The sequence below is a fragment of the Vulpes lagopus genome, chromosome 13 (assembly GCF_018345385.1).
Source record: "Vulpes lagopus strain Blue_001 chromosome 13, ASM1834538v1, whole genome shotgun sequence".
Taxonomy (NCBI): domain Eukaryota; kingdom Metazoa; phylum Chordata; class Mammalia; order Carnivora; family Canidae; genus Vulpes; species Vulpes lagopus.
Window position 1 is genome coordinate 11,672,740 of NC_054836.1, and position 19,461 is coordinate 11,692,200.

At 36.9% G+C, this 19,461-nt stretch overlaps 1 protein-coding gene across 13 annotated transcripts in view; it reads right to left on the bottom strand.

Annotated features, from left to right (window-relative positions):
- Positions 1–1,014: 1,014 nt before the first annotated feature.
- Positions 1,015–19,461, bottom strand: part of ASB15 (ankyrin repeat and SOCS box containing 15) — a 60,824-nt gene continuing 42,377 nt past the window's right edge. For 10 of the 13 annotated variants that reach the window (XM_041727730.1, XM_041727726.1, XM_041727727.1 and 7 more), the window contains 8 exons: positions 18,516–18,674; positions 13,766–14,011; positions 11,695–11,866; positions 9,539–10,109; positions 8,869–9,022; positions 8,395–8,427; positions 3,588–3,756; positions 1,015–3,041 (listed from right to left, as the gene is read on the bottom strand). In XM_041727730.1, coding sequence (XP_041583664.1) covers positions 2,936–3,041; positions 3,588–3,756; positions 8,395–8,427; positions 8,869–9,022; positions 9,539–10,109; positions 11,695–11,866; positions 13,766–14,011; positions 18,516–18,674 — 1,610 coding nt within the window. In that variant the 3' untranslated portion in view covers positions 1,015–2,935. The remainder of the gene's footprint in view (positions 3,042–3,587; positions 3,757–8,394; positions 8,428–8,868; positions 9,023–9,538; positions 10,110–11,694; positions 11,867–13,765; positions 14,012–18,515; positions 18,675–19,461) is intronic. The other 3 variants (XM_041727734.1, XM_041727725.1, XM_041727735.1) reach the window with 3 other exon arrangements.

The window sequence follows — 19,461 nt, forward strand, 5'->3', positions numbered from 1 at the left end:
TATATGCTCTCTGTGTGTATGGAAGTACTGATATGCATATAGTGTTTCATTTTTGGCTCATAAAAAACTTGAAGCAGCTTAGAGTTTTTATATGTTCTAAATAATTTCTGACTTGGAAGGTGACTATATACATGAGAATAATGTGACTTGAAACCAAAATTTGGGTAGTAATGTGTGGCAAAAGGTCAATGACAAGGCTTACGTGTGCTCACTGTGTCATAAAAGACTCCCATCTTTTTTTGTAGTTTCCATGCTGTTTGACCCACACGTACTGATTTTTCAAAAGCCTGTATCAAAGGCAGTGTTAACCATGAATGTTTGCTTAGCACACTCCTCACATCTTTTGCACTGTCATCCTATCGCCTAGAAACATGTCCTGTGACTGACTGAAATGACTGAACCATGTTCTTCAGGCGGCACTTGGTTTTCATGTGCTCATAAAATTATTTTAAGTCAGAAACAGAAATACTCTTTAAAGATTGCCTACGGAAAAACTAAACAAATCACACTCAAATGAGAGGACAGAGCTACTTCTTTTCATTCAGGCTCTCCGTAGGATACAAAAAAAAAAAAAAAAATCCACAGTGACCTCATGCACATTTTGGCAGCATGGGGCAACATCATCAAAACTCTATCATGGTGATTCCACCACAGTGGCTCAACGCGTACCACTGTACAATGGCTGGCTTTTCCTAAGCCTCAGTGGGGAGAAGCATCTGTTGCCCTTTCCCAGATAAAATGACATATTCTAGGAGAAAAAGTCCTGATTAGATAGAAATTAGTTCCCCTTACCACTCAGCCCACTCAAAAGCAAAAGCACTATTAGGAAACTTCAAAATATAAGAAAAAAGATTAAATCCATTTCAGATATAGTGATTGTGTATCTCCTGCTTCACAAGTATCAGAAGAACGACTTATAAAACTGATAACATACACCATGAACTTGTACCTTTACATACAAATATTTCATGAATATATTTACATAAAATACATAAAAAATGTCACAGCTTCAGTGTACTAGATTTTATTTAATATCCGAAGCACTTTGAATGTACTTACACAAAAATCCATTAAAGAAAATGCCAATGCTTTAGTTTATTTAATATCTGAAATATCACATAGCAGACTTACATCCCCAGTATTAAGGTTTCTATTTACTTAGAGCAACACTTACAGATAACAATGCCTTTTAGCCACAATTAGGAGAACAATAGAGGAATCGTGCAATGCTATACACAAAACATTATAGTTTGAATTAAATACTTACAGTTCAATTTATATAAAAATATTATCCTCTAGGGAATTCAGGAAGTTGACACTATAGCTCTAGTTGTACAGGTTTTTTTTTAATGCTTATTTATCTTTTAAAGATAACTAAAGCTAAATAATACAATTTGAAACATTCACAAACCAATCAGGTATCACCATTGGAAAAATAAAGTAACTCTAATGATAAAAATAAATGTAAGGAAAACACATTACTAAAATTGAAGAAAAGCAAATCTAAATAATTACATGATTAAAGTTACGTAACCAATTCACAGATTCAGAACTATCAGTTTACCATGATAGTGATGAGGTTACTGATTATTTTTGTCTGGGTCTTACACAAAATTTCTCATTCAGTATATTCAACAAATAATTATTGAACTTTCTCTGTGCTCTAGGGAATGTGTTTGGCTCCAAGAAAACATTGGAAAACAGACCTAGCCCCTGACCTCGTAGAGCTAATAGTCTACTGGGGCAGGCAGATGAGAACATGGGCACCTGTAATACAGCCTGAGAAGTCTGTGGTGGGGCCTCCCCTTCTATGATAGGAAGGATCATCTAAGCTGAGACATGGAGAAGGGGTGGGAGGGGAAGAAGGAGATGGAAAGAGGATTCCAGGCACAGAGAGAAAAAAAATGCAAAGATCCTAAGGTATAAGAGAGTATGGTCTATTTCTACAACAGTGGCTCCCAAACAAAGGACCTCAGATATTTGTTGGGCCAGAGTGAAATTTTCACCCATTAATGGGGAAATGAAGACAGTGTGGTAGATCTTTTCAAAGCTAAAGTCATTCAATTTTAATAATTGGGTTCAGGACCAACTGGTTTTCTGGTATTAAGATGGCCCCTCTTTTGTGAAATGACAGTGACAGTAGGTGATAGATTTTAAAAAAAAATAGATGAACCTATTTTTAAATTAGAAAAACAAAAACTACAACTACAGGTGTATAAAATCTGTAAACCTAGGAATCACTCTTTGAAGAACAGAACTTCTAGCAGGTGTTTTATATGGTTAAAGGAGTGGGGTGAGGGAGAGGTCAAGAGATAGAGCTAAGGAGGAAGGCAGGGATTTAGATCTGGAAAGGCCAGGAAGAACTTTGGACTTTATCCTAAGAGCAATGGGAATGATTTTAAGCAGGGGAGTGAATCCCTACTTAGATTTCTAAAAGATCACTCTGGGATGTTGTGTGTAGAATGTGTGTTAAATGGAACAAGAGAGCAAGAAGGCAGGCCAGTTAGGCAGCGCTATAGTACCCCAGGAAAAAAGAAGATAATAGCTAGAATTAGGGCGAAATCAGTAAGATTGAGTAGAAAATGTCTTCAAGGGACAAAGTTAACCAGGATGTGGTGATTTGTTACATTGGATAAGAAAAATAGGATGGTCAGGGCTGACGTCCAGGTTTTTCCTTAGGAAACTGACAATACTTGGGCTTAACTAGTGAGCTAAGCTAGAAAGGAGCCTTATTGTGGAGGAAGGTAGTGAGTTCATTTGAGGACATGTTGAGTTTGAGGTGCCTTTGTGTTTAAAAGTCCATTACAATACTTGTTTACATAAGATGAGAGAAAGAGTTGAACTTCAGATATAAATTTTCTAGCCAATAAATTTTGAAACCATAGACATGGATGACATTTCTCTCAGATAACATAGCATAAGAAGAAAACAGGGCTTAAGACATATACTGACGGGTTGGCAGGAGATAAGCAATACAGAAAGAAGCCAGAGACACGCAGTCGGTCCGGGAGGTGGGAAGAGAGCCAAGAGAGCAAGGTGTCCTGAAAACAAAGGCAAAACCATTTCAAGGAGGGAGCAGACAGCAGTGCCAGATGCTGCAGAAATCAGCTGAAAGGACAGAGGAAAGCTCATTGAAATTAGCAACGAGGCAGTTGTCAAAGACCTTGAGAGGCTGTGGAGGGAGCTGAAGCCAGAGGATAGTGTGTGCATCTGTAGGCAGGAAGGAGCCTTTCATGCAGTGTGGGTGGAAAAGAAGGGAAAGAACCCACAACTGCTTGGAGATGTGGTTTTGAGAAAGTGGTTCTTTGATTTATAAACACAGGAGAGATGGATATTGTAGGAGACACCTGATAGGAAGAATTTGAAGACTTGCTGGAAGTAAAGATAATTAATAGAAATTCACATACCAAATATTGACCAGCTTAAAAAATCGCTATGTAAATTAGGTCTTTAAAGATGTATCGTTATAAAATTGTTAATGGATTTAAACACCCTTAAGGATGTAAAACGATTCCACGAAATTCTGAATGAATCCCATTTTAAAATATCTTTTAAATCACATTAAAAAATATTATTTTTAAACTCACGGCAAATTTAGCTCTTGTCCATAGAGATCATACTCTTTAAATAATATGTATCTTTGGATGGTTGGTGGTAGACGGAGCTTCTCCATTGAGGCTGGCTGGCAGAGTCGCTGGAGTCCCATAAGCCTTCGAATTTTTAACCGGCACAAATGCTTCAGTGAGCAAGGATTCTCTAAAATGTTGGGAAAAAATAAAGACAATATTAGTAGATTGACTTGTAAGATACAGACTGTTTTAGAATAGTATTAAAAGTGTCATTCTGAAAAAAACAAGTATTAGTAACTGGCAATTTTAAAAGAAATTCAAGGTGCAAATTAAGCATCCCAGACCTCTCCTCCAAAATGCAGTCTCCATGAAGACAAACATTTTGCTTTTCCCAGTGTCAGGAAGAGCCTGGCTCATCCTGGTGTTCAGCCCGGATATGTTAAATGAATGAATGGAATTTGACTTAAGAAAGCAACTGCTCACTTCTATTTATTTTTTAGAATTGAATACTATAGAGTTTTATTTATTTACTTCCCCTCTCGTCTACCAATCTTTCTGATGCATAATTATCTAGGAAATGTGATGGAAATTATTCAATCTTAGGTTTATTTCAGCACCTGACACCTAAACATTTTATATTTTCAAAAAAAAATCTACTAACATTACTTAAATATCTGATATTGGATTTATTCACAACTCTTTATCTATATTACAACACTGATATATTATCTTGTAGTATGAGCTAGTGAAAAGGCAGCAGAGGACAGGGTTTTAGCTGTGGGATTTGGACTGTTGGCATGGATTTAAATCCTGGCTCTGCCACTTAGTATCTGTGTGATCTTGAACTTAACCTCTGGATCTCAGTGTTCTCACCTGTGAAATGTGGATAACAATGGGACCTACCTTGTAGAGTTGTTTGAAGATAAAATAAATTAACTTATGTGAACTTATGTGAAGTATTAGAAACCTGGTTGGCACTTTGTAACCCCTCAATCATGTGAACTATCACTCAAATCAGTAATAAAAAACATCATATTTCCATTGCCTTTGTGATTATAAACAAATTATCTTCTTAAAAAAGTAAAGCAACGTTTTTTAAAAACTATGGAGGCAAAATTATTGTTATTGAAATAGTCAAATAAGACCATCTTTAAAAAATTACATTTATTTTCTTCTTTAAAACTATATCGTCTTACATATGTCTGGAGGAATCCTGACATCCAGTGGTTAACCATGCTCACAGCATTCAACTGACATCCATTCCAGATGCATGAATGGATGATTCAGACAGCAAAACACCTTCCTGGTCTTCTTCTTCCTTAGATTTGCCTTGCTACAGTCATCACAATTGGTGATTCTTTTGTAATAAAAACATATGGATGATTAATCACCAGTTAGAAGCAACCTCTGTTCTGCCTATGGACAGGAATCATAGTGGTATTGGACAGAGTGGTTTGAAGTAAGACAGGGGTTTCAAATTTGTCCTTGTTGTTTTCTAGTTACAGAACTTTGGGCAATTCACATCTTTAAGATCTTGGGGTTTGTTTTTCCTCTTACAATCTCCAAAATGTTTTAACATTTTTACTGTAACACAGCTACACACATCTATGGCTTCACGAGTGAATCTCATATTAGTGATTATGAGATGAACATCTGTAATCACCTCCCAGGCTGTAAATAGATGAATTTTCCCAGCCGTCCCAGAATTCCCTCCATAATCTATTGCAATCTTCCTTCCTTCCTCCCCTATAAGTTACCACTATTCTGACTTTTATGATAATCACTTCCTTTATTTTTTATTAATTTTAAAGATTTGTTTTTTTTAAGTAATCTCTACACCCAGCACTGGGCTCAAACTTACAACCCTAGATCAAGGGTTGCAGGCTCTACTGACTGAACTAGGCCAGGGCCCCAAGTAATCACTTCCTTTAGAGCTTCAACATCTAAGTGTGCTATCCCTCCACTATTGTGCTGACAATATTTCTAAAAAATTTGATAGGCTCTTTAAGTCTCTTGATCCACAGGTTCATTTCCTTCTTTTGGTTCATCTCTTCATCCCCTTCTCTTTCTTTCAGTTAATCTTTAAATAACCCAAAAGCCCTGCAGTTTTCCATAGCCTAAATTTTACTGATTGCCTTTTCATGGTGTAGTTCCATGTTTCACTGCCATTTCTATTTCTTGCAAATTGATAGCTAGATCCAAAGACTTGCAGACTCAAGTTTGATCTCTTTTGCAAAACTATAGCTAGTGCTGTGTTCTTTCATCAAGGACCACATGATGAGATATTAGGAGCATCTGATGCTCAATGACTACATCATTATCTGACTGGTAGCTGCAAAATGATGACATATAATAATATCATTTTTTTCATTTATTATTTGGAATACTTTTATAAAGGGATGCTTTTGCTCATCTACTCTCTGGTTATAAGTGGCACAAATCATATAGGTAAAGTAGAATAAATGCTTAAATCTCCTCCTTTATCAATTTCAAGATAACAAATTGATTTTCTTATTCTCTAGAGCTGAATGATTTTTAAAATACCGTATTTAAGCATATTTAATTGGTTTCAATTCACTGAAATAATTACCCTTTGGAAGCTTAATTATCCCATCTTTGGCCACTAGGAGCCTCTTCAAGTTGGCTCCTGAATTCTTTTGGCATGCTCTGGTAGTCTTTTGAGAGTTTCTTCTCAATGTAGAATGACAGATATTCCAGGCTCATCTTGCACATTCCTTCCTGAGACCTGAAATAATCCTTTTTTTTTTTTCCCCTAGGAAATGGTAATTCAAGACCACAGTCTAGGGATATTCATCGCTACTTGGTTTGCCATTATTTCTAAGCTTTTACTGTAGACAGACAGACTCCAGGTAAAATAGCTCGAGTTCATATTGCTACTTCCAGTTCAGGACTATAAGCTTTTTCTTAAGCTGTTACATCTGTATTTCCTTTCTTCCACACTGACAATTCTTTGTCTCCTCAAGGATACAAAAATAATAGAGTTAGAATATCCCACAATCACTCACTTACTGAATGCATCTCTTATTCTCAGATAACAATATTAATATTAAGCCATCACCATATAATTTGATATTTAAAAAAATGTTTTCGTGTGTGCTCTCTCCATTTTATTTTTTTATTTTTATTTTTTCAGCTTTTATTTATTTATTCATGAGAGAGACAGAGAGAGACAGAGACACAGGCAGAGGGAGAAGCAGGCTCCATACAGGGAGCCTGATGCAGGACTCGATCCCGGGTCTCCATTTTAAAATAGTTGTGTCATCTCTGACCATACAACCCTACATATTATATCTTCTCCCTTTTAGCTCACACTTGGTCTTGATATTCTGTCTCCTGCTCAGTACTAGTCCGTATGTCATTACTTCTCCAGTTATTTTGGTTTGTCTGAAGCTCATTTCTTTGTGGATTCTTCAGAAGACTGAGGACCAATATTTCCTGAGAGAATTTGATTTTTTCCCTCTAAGTCATTTGTTCTTTTTGCTTACATGACCAGAGGATATAGTAATTTGTAATTTGCAATTTTGTCTTTTTTTTTATTATAGTTTTTTTTATATATAGGTTTTTGTATCTTTTGGTTTCCTCTATTTGGTTTTCCCTTTCAAGGAATCCTATTGTTCATTTGGTCATTCTTTATTGCCTATCTTCAATAGATGTCACTGTATTTCAAATCTTTTGATCTATTCTTTCATTTCTATTTTATTTAAACATTTTCCTTCCATTTTAGCTTCTGAAGGTATTATCTGTTGCATTACTTTTTTTTAAAGATTTATTTATTTATTCATGAGTGACACAGAGAAAGAGAGAGGCAGAGACACAGGCAGAGGGAGAAGCAGGCTCCATGCAGGGAGCCCGATGTGGGACTTGATCCCAGGACTCCAGAATCATGCCCTGGGCCGAAGGCAGGTGCTAAACTGCTCAGCCACCCAGGGATCCCCCATCTGTTGCATTATTAGTTCTTGCTTTCATCCTAGTTCAGTCTTTATATTTGAAATTAATTTTTCTTTTTATGTCTAATTCTTCCCTCAATTCTGTTAACTCCTTTCTGAATTTTTGTAATTCTGAATTTGAATGTTTTTTTCATGTCTGAGATCATCTTCCTTATGCTGTTTATCTAGTTTTGAAGTGAAGTTTTTAGTTTTCATCTATTCTAAGGCTGTGCTTTTCTGTGTGCTTTCTTGTCTGTGGGGATATTATTCTGTTCCTCTTTTTATATTTTCTTATAAGAAATTTACATAAGAATTGACTAATTTTCCGTTGCTCATTTTGATGTGACATTAGTTTTCCTGAAGCTTTAGAAGAATGCTTGGTGCAATACAGCTCTTCTGACTTTAGAGAACTCCCTATTCTGTTGTCTTCTTGAAATGACGAAAAATAGTGGCTTGTTCCTTGAGGTTTTCTTGTTCTGTTTGCTGCTGGTCTGGTCTTCTTGTGTGGACTTTCTTATGACTCTATCCTGTGATTTTGATTTTATTCCCAATGAGGGTCCAGAAAGGGAGTCTTGACAAGTCAATTTCAAGAATTAGTAGAGTCCAAGGGCACCTGGCTGGCTCAGTTAGTAGAGCACGTGACTCTTGATTTTGGGATTGTAAATTCAAGCACCACTTTGGGCACAGAGTTTACTTAATAAAAAAATAAAAGATTGGTTCTGAAACATCAGTGAGCTTCAGAACCACTAACAGTCTTAAAAAGAAAAAGGATTTATAGGCTTCAGTTTGTTTTGTTATTGCCCCTAGCCTTTGTATTTATCATATGATTCACTTTTATGATAACTACATTTTAAACTAAAGAATACAAAATGGCCTACCTATAAGACAGATTTTTGACAATTTGCCAAGACCTGAGAGAGAACATATCAAAAAGGATAATTAATTCATTCCATTCACTCATTTACTCTGTATTTATTGTTCACTATTCACTAGGTATCATGCAAAGCCCTGAAAATACAAAAATAAACAAAATAGATGGATGTTCACATGGAGATTACAGCCTAAGTATCTTATGGTATTATAGAAGTTACCTTTTAAAAAATGATTTCTAGTGAAAATATTAATATTGTTATAGTATAACCCATCATACAATTAAAGAGTTGGAAAGTATCAAGAAAAGCAAAAAATTAGCATCTTATATCAGAGAGAGTGTTAAGGATGATTTTAAAAATCCAGATAATTCTAAGAATGAAGTAGCACTGAAAAAGTATCAATGATGACCATTAAGAAAGTTTCCCTATATACAGTCTTCATAAAAATAATTCATAGACAAAACTTTTTTTTTTTTTTACCTAGTATTTGACGGATTTCTGGCCATTCTCTCTGTACTTCTAGTGCAGACTTCAGCTTAGCACACAGAGGAATATAATCCATGTAATCAATTAATACACGAATAACGCTGCCTACCAAGTGTTTCATCCAAGGAACTGTAATAAACTCACAAAACTGAGAGAATTCATAAAATTTAATTTAGTAATACATTTAATATGCTATATGCATAAGAACTCAATTTTGTTATGAAAAATTACTCTTTCTTATTTTACAGGAAATAAAAGTATGCTCTTGTAATGAACAAAAAAGAAAAATAAATTGCTTGTATCTGCGAAACCATGAGCTCTGAAGCTTTATGCCTGACTCTGATGTGATTGCAGTCAACATAACATGGAAGAATCAGGTTTCTTTCCATGATTGTTTTTTTCCATGTTTCCATCCCCGATATTCCACAAAATAGGCATAAATTATTAATCACATACATTTTCATATGCCTCTACATTCAGTTTCCAATTCAAGAAAAAGAAATAATCTTGTTTGCCTATTTTTATGCTTATACCCCCATTATTGCAAAGAAAAATTCAAGAATAAGAAAAATATAAGAGTTGATTTTTCTTTTCTTATAGCATCCCTAAATGGGCAAAAGTTAGGATGATGACCCACCAGGAAGAAGAAAAGTCTGTAACTCACCGGGTTATCTTTTATTACACAAGATGTCCACCCTGGTAGTACCTCTTCTTCTATCTCTGACCACACAAATGAATTTCCAAAGATGTTCCCATGCATGCAGTCAAAGCACATCTCCACTCGATAGCCATTATTCAGCAACAGCCTCAGCATTACCTCGTCATTGAGGGCATACTGAATGGCACTGGGGAAACGCGTGTCATTCACGTGCATAAAATAACAATTGACGTTAGCTCCATGGGAGAGAAGCAGCCGGACAATTTCATGGTTATTGGCCCTCACTGCCACAAGTAGACAGTTGAGGGGATCTAGGTTTGGGTCTGCACCTGCAGCCAGAAGGACTTCTGTGCACTGGATGTCATTGTTAGAAACGGCAAAATACAGCGCCGTCTTCCGCTCGTCATCATAGCTCTCGGAAATGTGGTCAGCAAGCAGGGTATTAACATCAAAGCCATTTTCAATAAGCAGTTCTAGGCATTGCACATTTTGTCCATCTGCTGCAGAGTGAATTGGTGTTAGGCCACTTTTCTGGATTGCATTTTTGGATGTTACTGGGATAAGATACTTCAGAGCACTAAAAAAAAAAATAATATATAAATATAAATATAAATATAAATATAAATATATATATTTATACACATGGCATGAAGACAATGAAGAATTTAAATAGATCAGCTTCCTTACCAGACAAGTGAATACAGTTTGTTAACTTTCTTTTATTTTCTCTAGATAACCTCCTACAAAAACATTTCATACTAACCTTTGTCCATTGGCTGACTACTTAGTATAGTTTAGTTTTGTTTTTAGTTTCCCATTCTAAATATTCCCAGGCAACATGTTGGAGGTCCTATGTTTGGTCCTAGAATTGTAGGTCCTCAGGAATCCTCCCATCTTCCAATTCTTTTTGGAACAATATAATACTTATAAACAATCAAAGTTGTTTAATGGAAAAAATATAAAAGGAAGATAGGCACATAGAAGAACACTTCATAGCCTTGACCATGAGAATCATGGAGTCACAGAAAGTGACCTTGGACAGTGCTCAATCCAACTCCTCATTTAACAGAAGAGCAACAGGATGTCTGCAGAGGTGAAATGACTTGTCCAAGGTCACACAATTGGATGTGGAGCAAGGACTAAAGTTTAGTCCTTTTGAATTCCCATTCCTTCTTTTTCACTGCTTCTTGAGTAGTCTATGCTTCAGTAGTGGCCTGATTCCATATAACTTGCAATTGAATTATCAGCCACCAAAAGAGTCTTTATTATTCTATCAACCTATATTAGTCCAATGGGTATAATTAACCACAAGCTTATGTTTCTAAGAACCTGTGATAAACAGTTGTGAATTTCACACTTGACAAAACAACTAGACACACATGAGAGCCACACGCAAGGATAACTTGATCTCTTGTGCCTAATTCAGAGTTACCATGTGTGAATTTATGAACGCTGGGAGTAAATCCAGGTAAACTTTAACAACATGTCACTTAGCATCAATTACGTGTCATTGGCCACTTAACTTAGCTAATGTGGCTACTGAAAGTGATAAAGCCTAATGATTTAAAAGTTTTTGAACTTATAAAATATATTTAATTGCCTAAAACAATCCTCTTATGGTGGGTATTTAATATAGTGATTATAGACTTCTATTGATGTGATTATAGCACATCTCGTGATTTAAAAATCTATCCTACCATTTTTTTTGAATAAAGAAATCTGAGCTTATAATAAAACTTTTCTATTGAAGAAAAAGTTTGACATTGTATCATAATATCTGTAGGTATTACTAAAAATTGTAATAATACTGGTAATATTGTCATAAAATCCTTTGCCAAAGGCAAAAGTTTTAGAAACCTATAGCCTTTTGTTAAGCACATTGAAAAAAACCCAAAACAAAAGAGAAAGGCATGTTTGGGAGGCTTGTGCAGAATGCTGTTATAACTTCTTTCCTTCTAAAAGAAAAAAAATTTTATTATAAAAGTAGTGTAAGTTCAATGTGGAAATTTCACAAGGAATATAAAAAGAAAGGGGAAAAATCAAACAAATATTTATATTTGTCTTTTTATTTTCAGTATTATATAGGTAAACTTGAGATTCTACTGTATATTCAATTTTGTATTTTTCAATTTAAAATGATCATCTTACGATTTATTACTCACAGATAATGTCCCTCATAGGCAGCTCGGTGTATTGGAAGATGCCCTGCTCTGTTGGGTACATTTCCACTTCCTCCGTATTCCAGCAGGAGGGAAATGCAGTCAGGATTGCCCCCTCCTGCTGCCTCAAACAACACTGATGCCCCATCATCCGCCAAAGCAAACACATCACCACCTGGCAATATAAAACATATGGCATAGTGATAACTGGGCTTATCTTGAAATTGTCAAGATAGTCCCCTTAAAAATAACCTATTGTTTTCCCTTCCGTCTAGGACTTAGTATAGGAATCTGTATAGAACATCTGTGTTCCCAGTATTTTTTTTTTAAGATTTTATTTATTTATTCATGAGAGACACACAGAAAGAGGCAGAGACATAGGCAGAGGGAGAAGCAGGCTCCCTGCAGGGGAGCCCGATGCAGGACTCGATCCCAGGACCCTGGGACCACGACCTGAGCCAAAGGCAGATGCTCAACCATTGGGCCACCTAGGTGCCCCCACCCAGTATTTTCAATAACACAATTACATGTGCATGTTTTGTTTTATCATAAAATATTTGCCTCACAACAGTGTCTGAGAAATCAACAGGTCAGTTTACACAAGTGCTTTGTTTACAAAAGTAAACAAAGTTTACTTTTACATTGTAGACAAGTGCTCCCAGGAAAGGGATGGTTAGCTTTTCAAATTGAAAGACAGTGTTAACACTCTATTTCAACAACTGCCCTCTAGGTGCTGTGTGTGAGCCAGCAGAAGATCCTAAAATGAGTAAATATGACTACTGGAAGCAGCTCAGAGGGGAAATGAAACAAAATCTCATCAAAGAACACAAGCTGTGTAACATTCAAGTGACATCAGTATCAGGAGTGGTGATATAGAAGGTGGACTGGCTCTGCCGCAGACAGCAAGAGTCTGGGCAAGCTACGTCTATGAATATCAATCTCCTCATCTGTAAACTAGAGTAATGCTGCTTATTTTATAGAGCTCATGATAATTAAATGATGTTGCAGTGGGGGGAGGGGCTTCAAAAATGTTAGTCTTCTCTCCAGAGAGGATCCTCGAGGGAGCAATGTGGTCCCAGGCTTTATTTACAGATGGAGAAGCTGAGGACTGCGAGTTTTAGCAAGGCTAGGGTCGGACAGCAAAGAGATGGTGATAGAAGCCTGCTTAAGAATTTGGTCTCTTAATTCTTGGTTCTGCACTTGGAGGGCTCAAAGGAGGGCAGCATCACAACCTGTTGGGAGAATCAAAAAAGTCTTTAGTGGGGGGGGGGGTGTCTCAAGAGAGTGAGTTATGCTGGAATGTATTCCAGATGAGGGCCATGGCCTGGAGTAAGCCCAGAAAGAGGGAATGCAGGGTATATTCTGGAAGGTTGCTAGTCTCATTGAGCTGGAGTACAGGATCCATGTTGAGAGCAGTGAGGGATAGATCTGGAAAAACAATTTGGGATGACACAGTGGGGCCCTGTGCGTGACTCAGAGGCAGTGGGGAGCTGCTGAGAGTTTTCTGAATCCACCTTCAGGGAGAACAGCTGAGTGGCAGCATGTTGTATGGATTCTCTGACAGGGAGCCTGGAAACCAGCAGAATGGTTAGGCAACAGCTGCTCTGGTCCAGGGAGGATGTGAAGAGCCTGCCCGGGATGTCATGGTGAGAACAGGTGAGAGAGACACTATGGGACTTGACAATTGACTGGATTTGGAAAGGAAGGTGATGGATGTAGAAGCAAATCTAAGCATTCTGTCTTGGTTGAGAGCAATTATTATGTCAAAAGTGTGAAAGAAGAGGAATTCAGTTTTGGAGAAGCCAAATGTGAGGCCCCAGTGAGCCATCTCAGTGAGACTGGGCCACCTCTAGTGAGAACAGGCAGGGCTGACTGCACAAATTTGTGGGTCATGACATTTGGGTGTAACCAATTTATGGAAGAGAAGGCTTTCAAGGGGGCTCTGAAGAGGCTGGATATAAAAGCCTAATGCCAAGTTACACTCAGGAGAGGACAGGCAGCCAATGAGGGATTGGAGAAAGGGAAATCAAGAGACAGAAGAATCATCAAGAATGTGCAATTCCTTTTCACGTACCTCTGTGGATCAGGTGTTCCAACACATCACAGTGACCATGCTCAGCAGCAACGCCTAATGGTGTAACCCCAAATCCATCTCTCAGGTGGACATTGCCTCCATGATTTAGTAGCAGAGCTATGATATCTTTGCGGCCTAGTTTGGCTGCTTCATGCATTGCTGACCATCGCTTGGTGCAGGGCTGGTCAAGGCTGGTGTTGTGTTTAAGCAGTGTGAACACCATGTCATAGGAGCCATTTTTCACAGCTAGAGGGTGATTTTTAAAACGAATATCAATAGTAGGTATATAACACGGATCCTTTAGATGGTATGAATTTAATTACGAAATTTAATATGAAAATAGATAGTCACTATTCCCTTTTCTTCTACAAGAGGATATTGTAGTTTTTGTTTCCTTCTATTTCTCATACCCAAGATGATGTTGCCTTTTTTTTAAGATCCTGGCCTGAGGTGGGGTGAGAGTCTCATGGAATATACTTCCCTAAAATAGGATGTTGTATATACTCTTTCTAAACTTTAGGAAATTAAAATAAATGAAAAAAAAAAAAAACATCTACTATTTGGTTGTAGAACTTAATGTATGGAAATGCTTAGTGTATACTAGGAGCTCAATAAATTATAGCTGTTATTATTAATATAATATTTCTAGGATCCTGGGGCCACATGTGTAAATAATGCCTATCAAGCCCCCTCCCCACCCCCCAGAAATATTTTTTTTGTTTTGTTTTCCTCCACCAAACATAGCATTGAGTATTAAATGAACTTCCCTTTCCCTGTGATCTTAATGGGAGGTTAGAAATGAGAATGTTTTTAGTTTTTTGGGGGAGAGCACGTGAGCAAGGGGAGACTCCTAAGCGGACCCCATGCCCAGCATGGAGCCCCATGTGGGGCTCATTGTCATGACTTGAGCTGAAATCAAGAATTGGTGGCTTAACTGAGTTACCCAGGCAACCCAGCAATGAGAATGTTTAGAATCTAGGTAGTTTAGAATCTGTTGTAAACAGGTGAAGTATATGACAGCTAATGTACTACAGTGCAAGAGACTCACTGGATCAGTGGTCTCTCTCCCCCTCTGCTATTTCTAATAGATTGAATTACAGTTAAAAGCAACCCCCCCCCCCCTCATTTGAGTTAAGAGATTGTCTTAGTTTAGAGATAAATAACTCTGGAATATATGATGTTTCTCTTATCAGTAAGTAAAATCTTTTTTCTTTTTTAAATTTACTTATTTGAGAGAGAGTGAGTGAAAACATGTGTGCGCACAAGTGAAGGGAGAGGTAGAGGGAGAGAATCTTCAAGCAGATTCACTCCTGATGCAGGGCTCCATGTCACAACGAGATAACAAATGACCTGAGCTGAAACCAAGAGTCAGACATTCAACTGACTGAGCCACCCAGTAAGTAAGGTGCCCCAGGAAGTAAGATCTTAATAAGAAACAGAGAAGGATGAGTGATACTCCTTGCTAATGGAGGTAAATAGAGTTTTATTCATTCATTCACTCACTCATTCAGTTCAGGCACTCAGGCTATATGAAAGGCACAGTGTCAGACACTGTGGACAACAGGAAAAACATGGACTGGTTCTCACTTATGCAATTTATAGTCTAGAAAAGAAGCCTATAGTGTCTTCTATTTGAAGAGAAACTCAGAATTAAGGTCTTCACTGGGAAAGGCAGGAGGAGATGAGGAGCCACACAGAACATTCTGGGGGCAGAATACAAAAAGCTTTGAAGGCCAAGGCAAGAGAAAGAGCTCCCACTGGAAGATGAAGACAAACTCTGCCTAATTCATTTGGAGCAGGGAAACCATTACTATGGTGAGATTTCACTTTTTCTCCTGCTCACTAAGTAGGAGTCTGTTGACAAATGCCTTTCCCTGGATTGCCCACCTGCCACTGGCAGCTCTAATTATAGTGAATTGCCTCATCCTAGCTGGTGTCATTGCAGAGAAAAACATCAATAAGTGAAATGAACTAAAAGGTATGTGTCCTCATTTATCTTCTTGTTCCTGTTGCATTTTTTAAAGTATTAAACTAATGAATCTCTTCTATTGTGATCTATTTTCCTTTTGTCTGACTCAGAAAATATGTTGATTAGAGATATTAGTCTTTCCTCACGAAAATATCATGTATAGGCCACAACTTAAAATAATTTTAAAAATAAAGCCTTACAAAAAAAAAAATAAAGCCTTACTTGCAATTTAATTGTTTTAGAGCTAAGAATATATTTATTTACCATAAAAATAATAATGCAAATCCTGGGGGACCTCTCCCTAGCTAGCCCATGAAGATATTCTTAATAAATCACAAAATAATGAAAACTAATAAGGCACAGGCCCAGTATTTGTGTAACATAACTAAGTAAAATAAAACTTAAATGACTTATATAGTAAAATACATATATATATTTGCTCCTGTTTCTCTGAATATATATATATATATAGATAGATAGATAGATAGATAGATAGATAGATATAGATCTTCAACAATAATGCTTAAAGAAAACCTAACTTCAGTTGATGAGTTAGGGAATTAGAGACTTTTTCATAGATTATAGGCACTTTTGAACACTTTATAGTTTGCTGTAACTTTTTATTTTCAATCTCTGTCATTTTCTTTCTTTTTATGAATAGATGTGTTTTGCTCATTTTCTTATTGTCAGCACTGATTTACCTTGTGACTCCTAAGATGTAGAAATAGAGAAGAGCGATTTTTCTGAGGTCTCTTGACAAGGATTGGCAGATTGAAAGAGAAGAATGAGTGAAGAGGGGGTATATTGATTTGTGAGAAAGAAAATGAAGTAAAATTAACCTATCTGTAAATGGCATGAGGTTGTGGGACAATGGAGAGGAGTGGAACTGAGATGTGTTCCTCAATTCCCTGGGCTTGCTCTATACCCTGGCCCCAGTGGCCAGGATAATCCTGTGACTAACCAACTGGAGAAAGGTGACACCACCTTTAGAGGGTGGACAGAGGGGAGTCTGAGTGCAAGACACCCTTTATAAGTGTCAGATGATCACAAATTAGATATTTAGCACTCAGCAAGTAACTGTTTGATAACTGTAATACATCAAAGGACTACAAATAAGGACCAGAATGGCTGATGGGGAAGAAAAGCCCTGGAGGGATCCAAAGTGATATTTGTTTGGTCCTTTAAGGGTTTTCTATAATAAAGACAAAGATGATGGCATTGGGCTAAAAAAATTAATGACAACACACAGAAAAATCAGAAGAATGGCATATTTTTATCTCTCCTTTTGTAAGTTAATGGATAGCAAATTTCAGAGTAGCCTATAGAACCAAGAAGAAAATTAGGAAAGTGCCATGGATGATCCATTTTCCTACAGAACCTAAAAATACTTGACCTGGGCTCCACAAAGAGAAGATAATCCAAGAAAATCCCCATTCCCCAGTTATGTGGATGATGGACACATAAACAAACCCCTTCAGAAAATTTCCTTCATGAGACTTTTTTCTTTTCCTGATATTACTGTGTAGCTTTTAAAAAATATTATTTCCAGATATTAATTCTGTTTTGACTCTGATAACTCAGTGACCAACTTCCTTTCCCACACTTCAGATATTGCTAGAGTAGAGAAACCAACATATGCAACTCCAAAATGCACATAGGTTTTATACTATATATGTTGGCAAATCGAACTCCAATAAAAAATATACAAAAAAAGAAATGCACGTAAATGCCTAATGCTTTGTTGTAAGCATTAGGCATTAAAGAAAAACAGAAGCAAATAAATCAAAAATAAATCAAATGAGTGATAAATCCTGACTTAGTTGTCCCTAACTTAGTGAATTGAGAATAGCAAGTAGAGAATAATTCTACATTTGCAAAATGAGATGGTATACAAACTCTGGAAAAGTGTATATGTGTTTGTTTTTTGCAGAAATCAAACATCTATAAATATCTACCGAATTATCTATAGAAACAACTACACATACCTGGATGTCATTGCAAATACCCCATGGTATTTGCCTTTAAAAATAATACAGATCACATTAATAGTGGTGATGCAACCATAGATGAATATTCCATTTTGTATGTATAGAACCTGCTCAGGATAAGAGTTCTGGTTTACTTATAATAAACACAATGTTATTGTGACAAATTTCACTACTCTACATCCATAAATGACAGGAAATGTCATCTCTAGTCCTTTGTAGTTAATATCACCTTACTCTTACAAGCAGACTTGCCAATTTTTATTGGTCAACAAAAATAGTAGGATACACAGACTGAGAAGGAACTGATAAACGTTACCCTCAGGTTTACCATCATTCCTTGTATCATAGTTGTAAACCCCATTGTAGGTGCCCAGTGCTGAATCTATGTGGTCGGAATTTCCTGGCACCTCATTGTTCTGATGTGAACCTGGTATCTCTGTTTTGAACTTCCTTTCTCTCTCTTTCTTCTGGCTACATACCGCACATGCGACTCTACCTTCAATCAGAACCTACCTAGAGAATATTCCTTCAGAACAGGTACTTCTGGCCTCACAAAGCTCCAAGGTTGGATCTCTCCTAGTTAGCTGGTGCTGAAGGATCTTTCACATTTGACCTCTTTGTAGGATTAAAAACCCAAAATTATAAGGCAAATGAGCTAGGTGTTAGGGGAGGAGCTCAGGGAATAGAAGGAGATGAGGTCACATAACTTTATGCATAGTGGTTTCCAATAAATACTTATTAAATATTTCTTTCTCTCAAACTATAAAATTTCTAGGAAAAAAAGGGCATTTACCAATCAGAAGGGGTGTCTCTCCTTTGTCATTTTTGGTGTTTGGCCACACTCCCTTTTCTAGTAAAGTTCTTACATTTTCCACCAGACCAGCTTTGACTGCCAAAGTCAAGGGTGTTTCTCCATCAGAGGTCTTGAACTCCCAGAGTGTCTGGTAGGATGCTGAAATGTAAAAATATTGTATAAAGTTAAAAATCTTTACTTAAAGGATATCACAGAGATCAGAATAATCCAATATTATGTATTCTAGATTGAACAAAGTCAACTGATGAAAAGGAAGGGTTAAAAGACATGATTCAAGTTTATCAAATGATGGTGAGTATAAAAAGATAGGCATGAACTTGACAGAAAAGTAAACTCTATGTTTCAAGGTGATTTTTTTAAATGGATTACAAGCTCTTATTTTTTGATAAATTGTAACAACTCCTCAATCCTTTGTAGCATTATTTAAATTGCACCTGAAATTGGTTTGTGTCAAATGAAATCTGTGAGTGTGGGAATAGGAACATATTTGAATACTGTCAGAATATGTTAGAAAATACCATACTTAACATCATCTTCTGTATCTGTTTGTCTGATTATTTAGTTATCTATTTTTTGCTGGCTGGCTGGATAGTAAATTATCAAGTAGCTATGACTGTCTCCTGGAGTGTAGAATGACGGAGTAACATTGAAGTTTATTGAAAGATAGCACACTCACAAGATGTTTTAAAAGTTGCCAAGATTGGGACACCTGGGTGACTCAGTGGTTGAGCATCTACCTTCAGCTCAGGGTGTGATCCTGGTGTCCCAGAATGGAGTCCCACATCGGGCTCCCTGCATGGAGCCTGCTTCTCCCTCTGCCTCTGTCTCTGCCTCTCTCTCTGGGAATCTCATGAATAAATAAATGAAAATATTTTTTTAAAAAGTTGCCATGATATGACAAATATTGTGCTAGAACATCAGGATT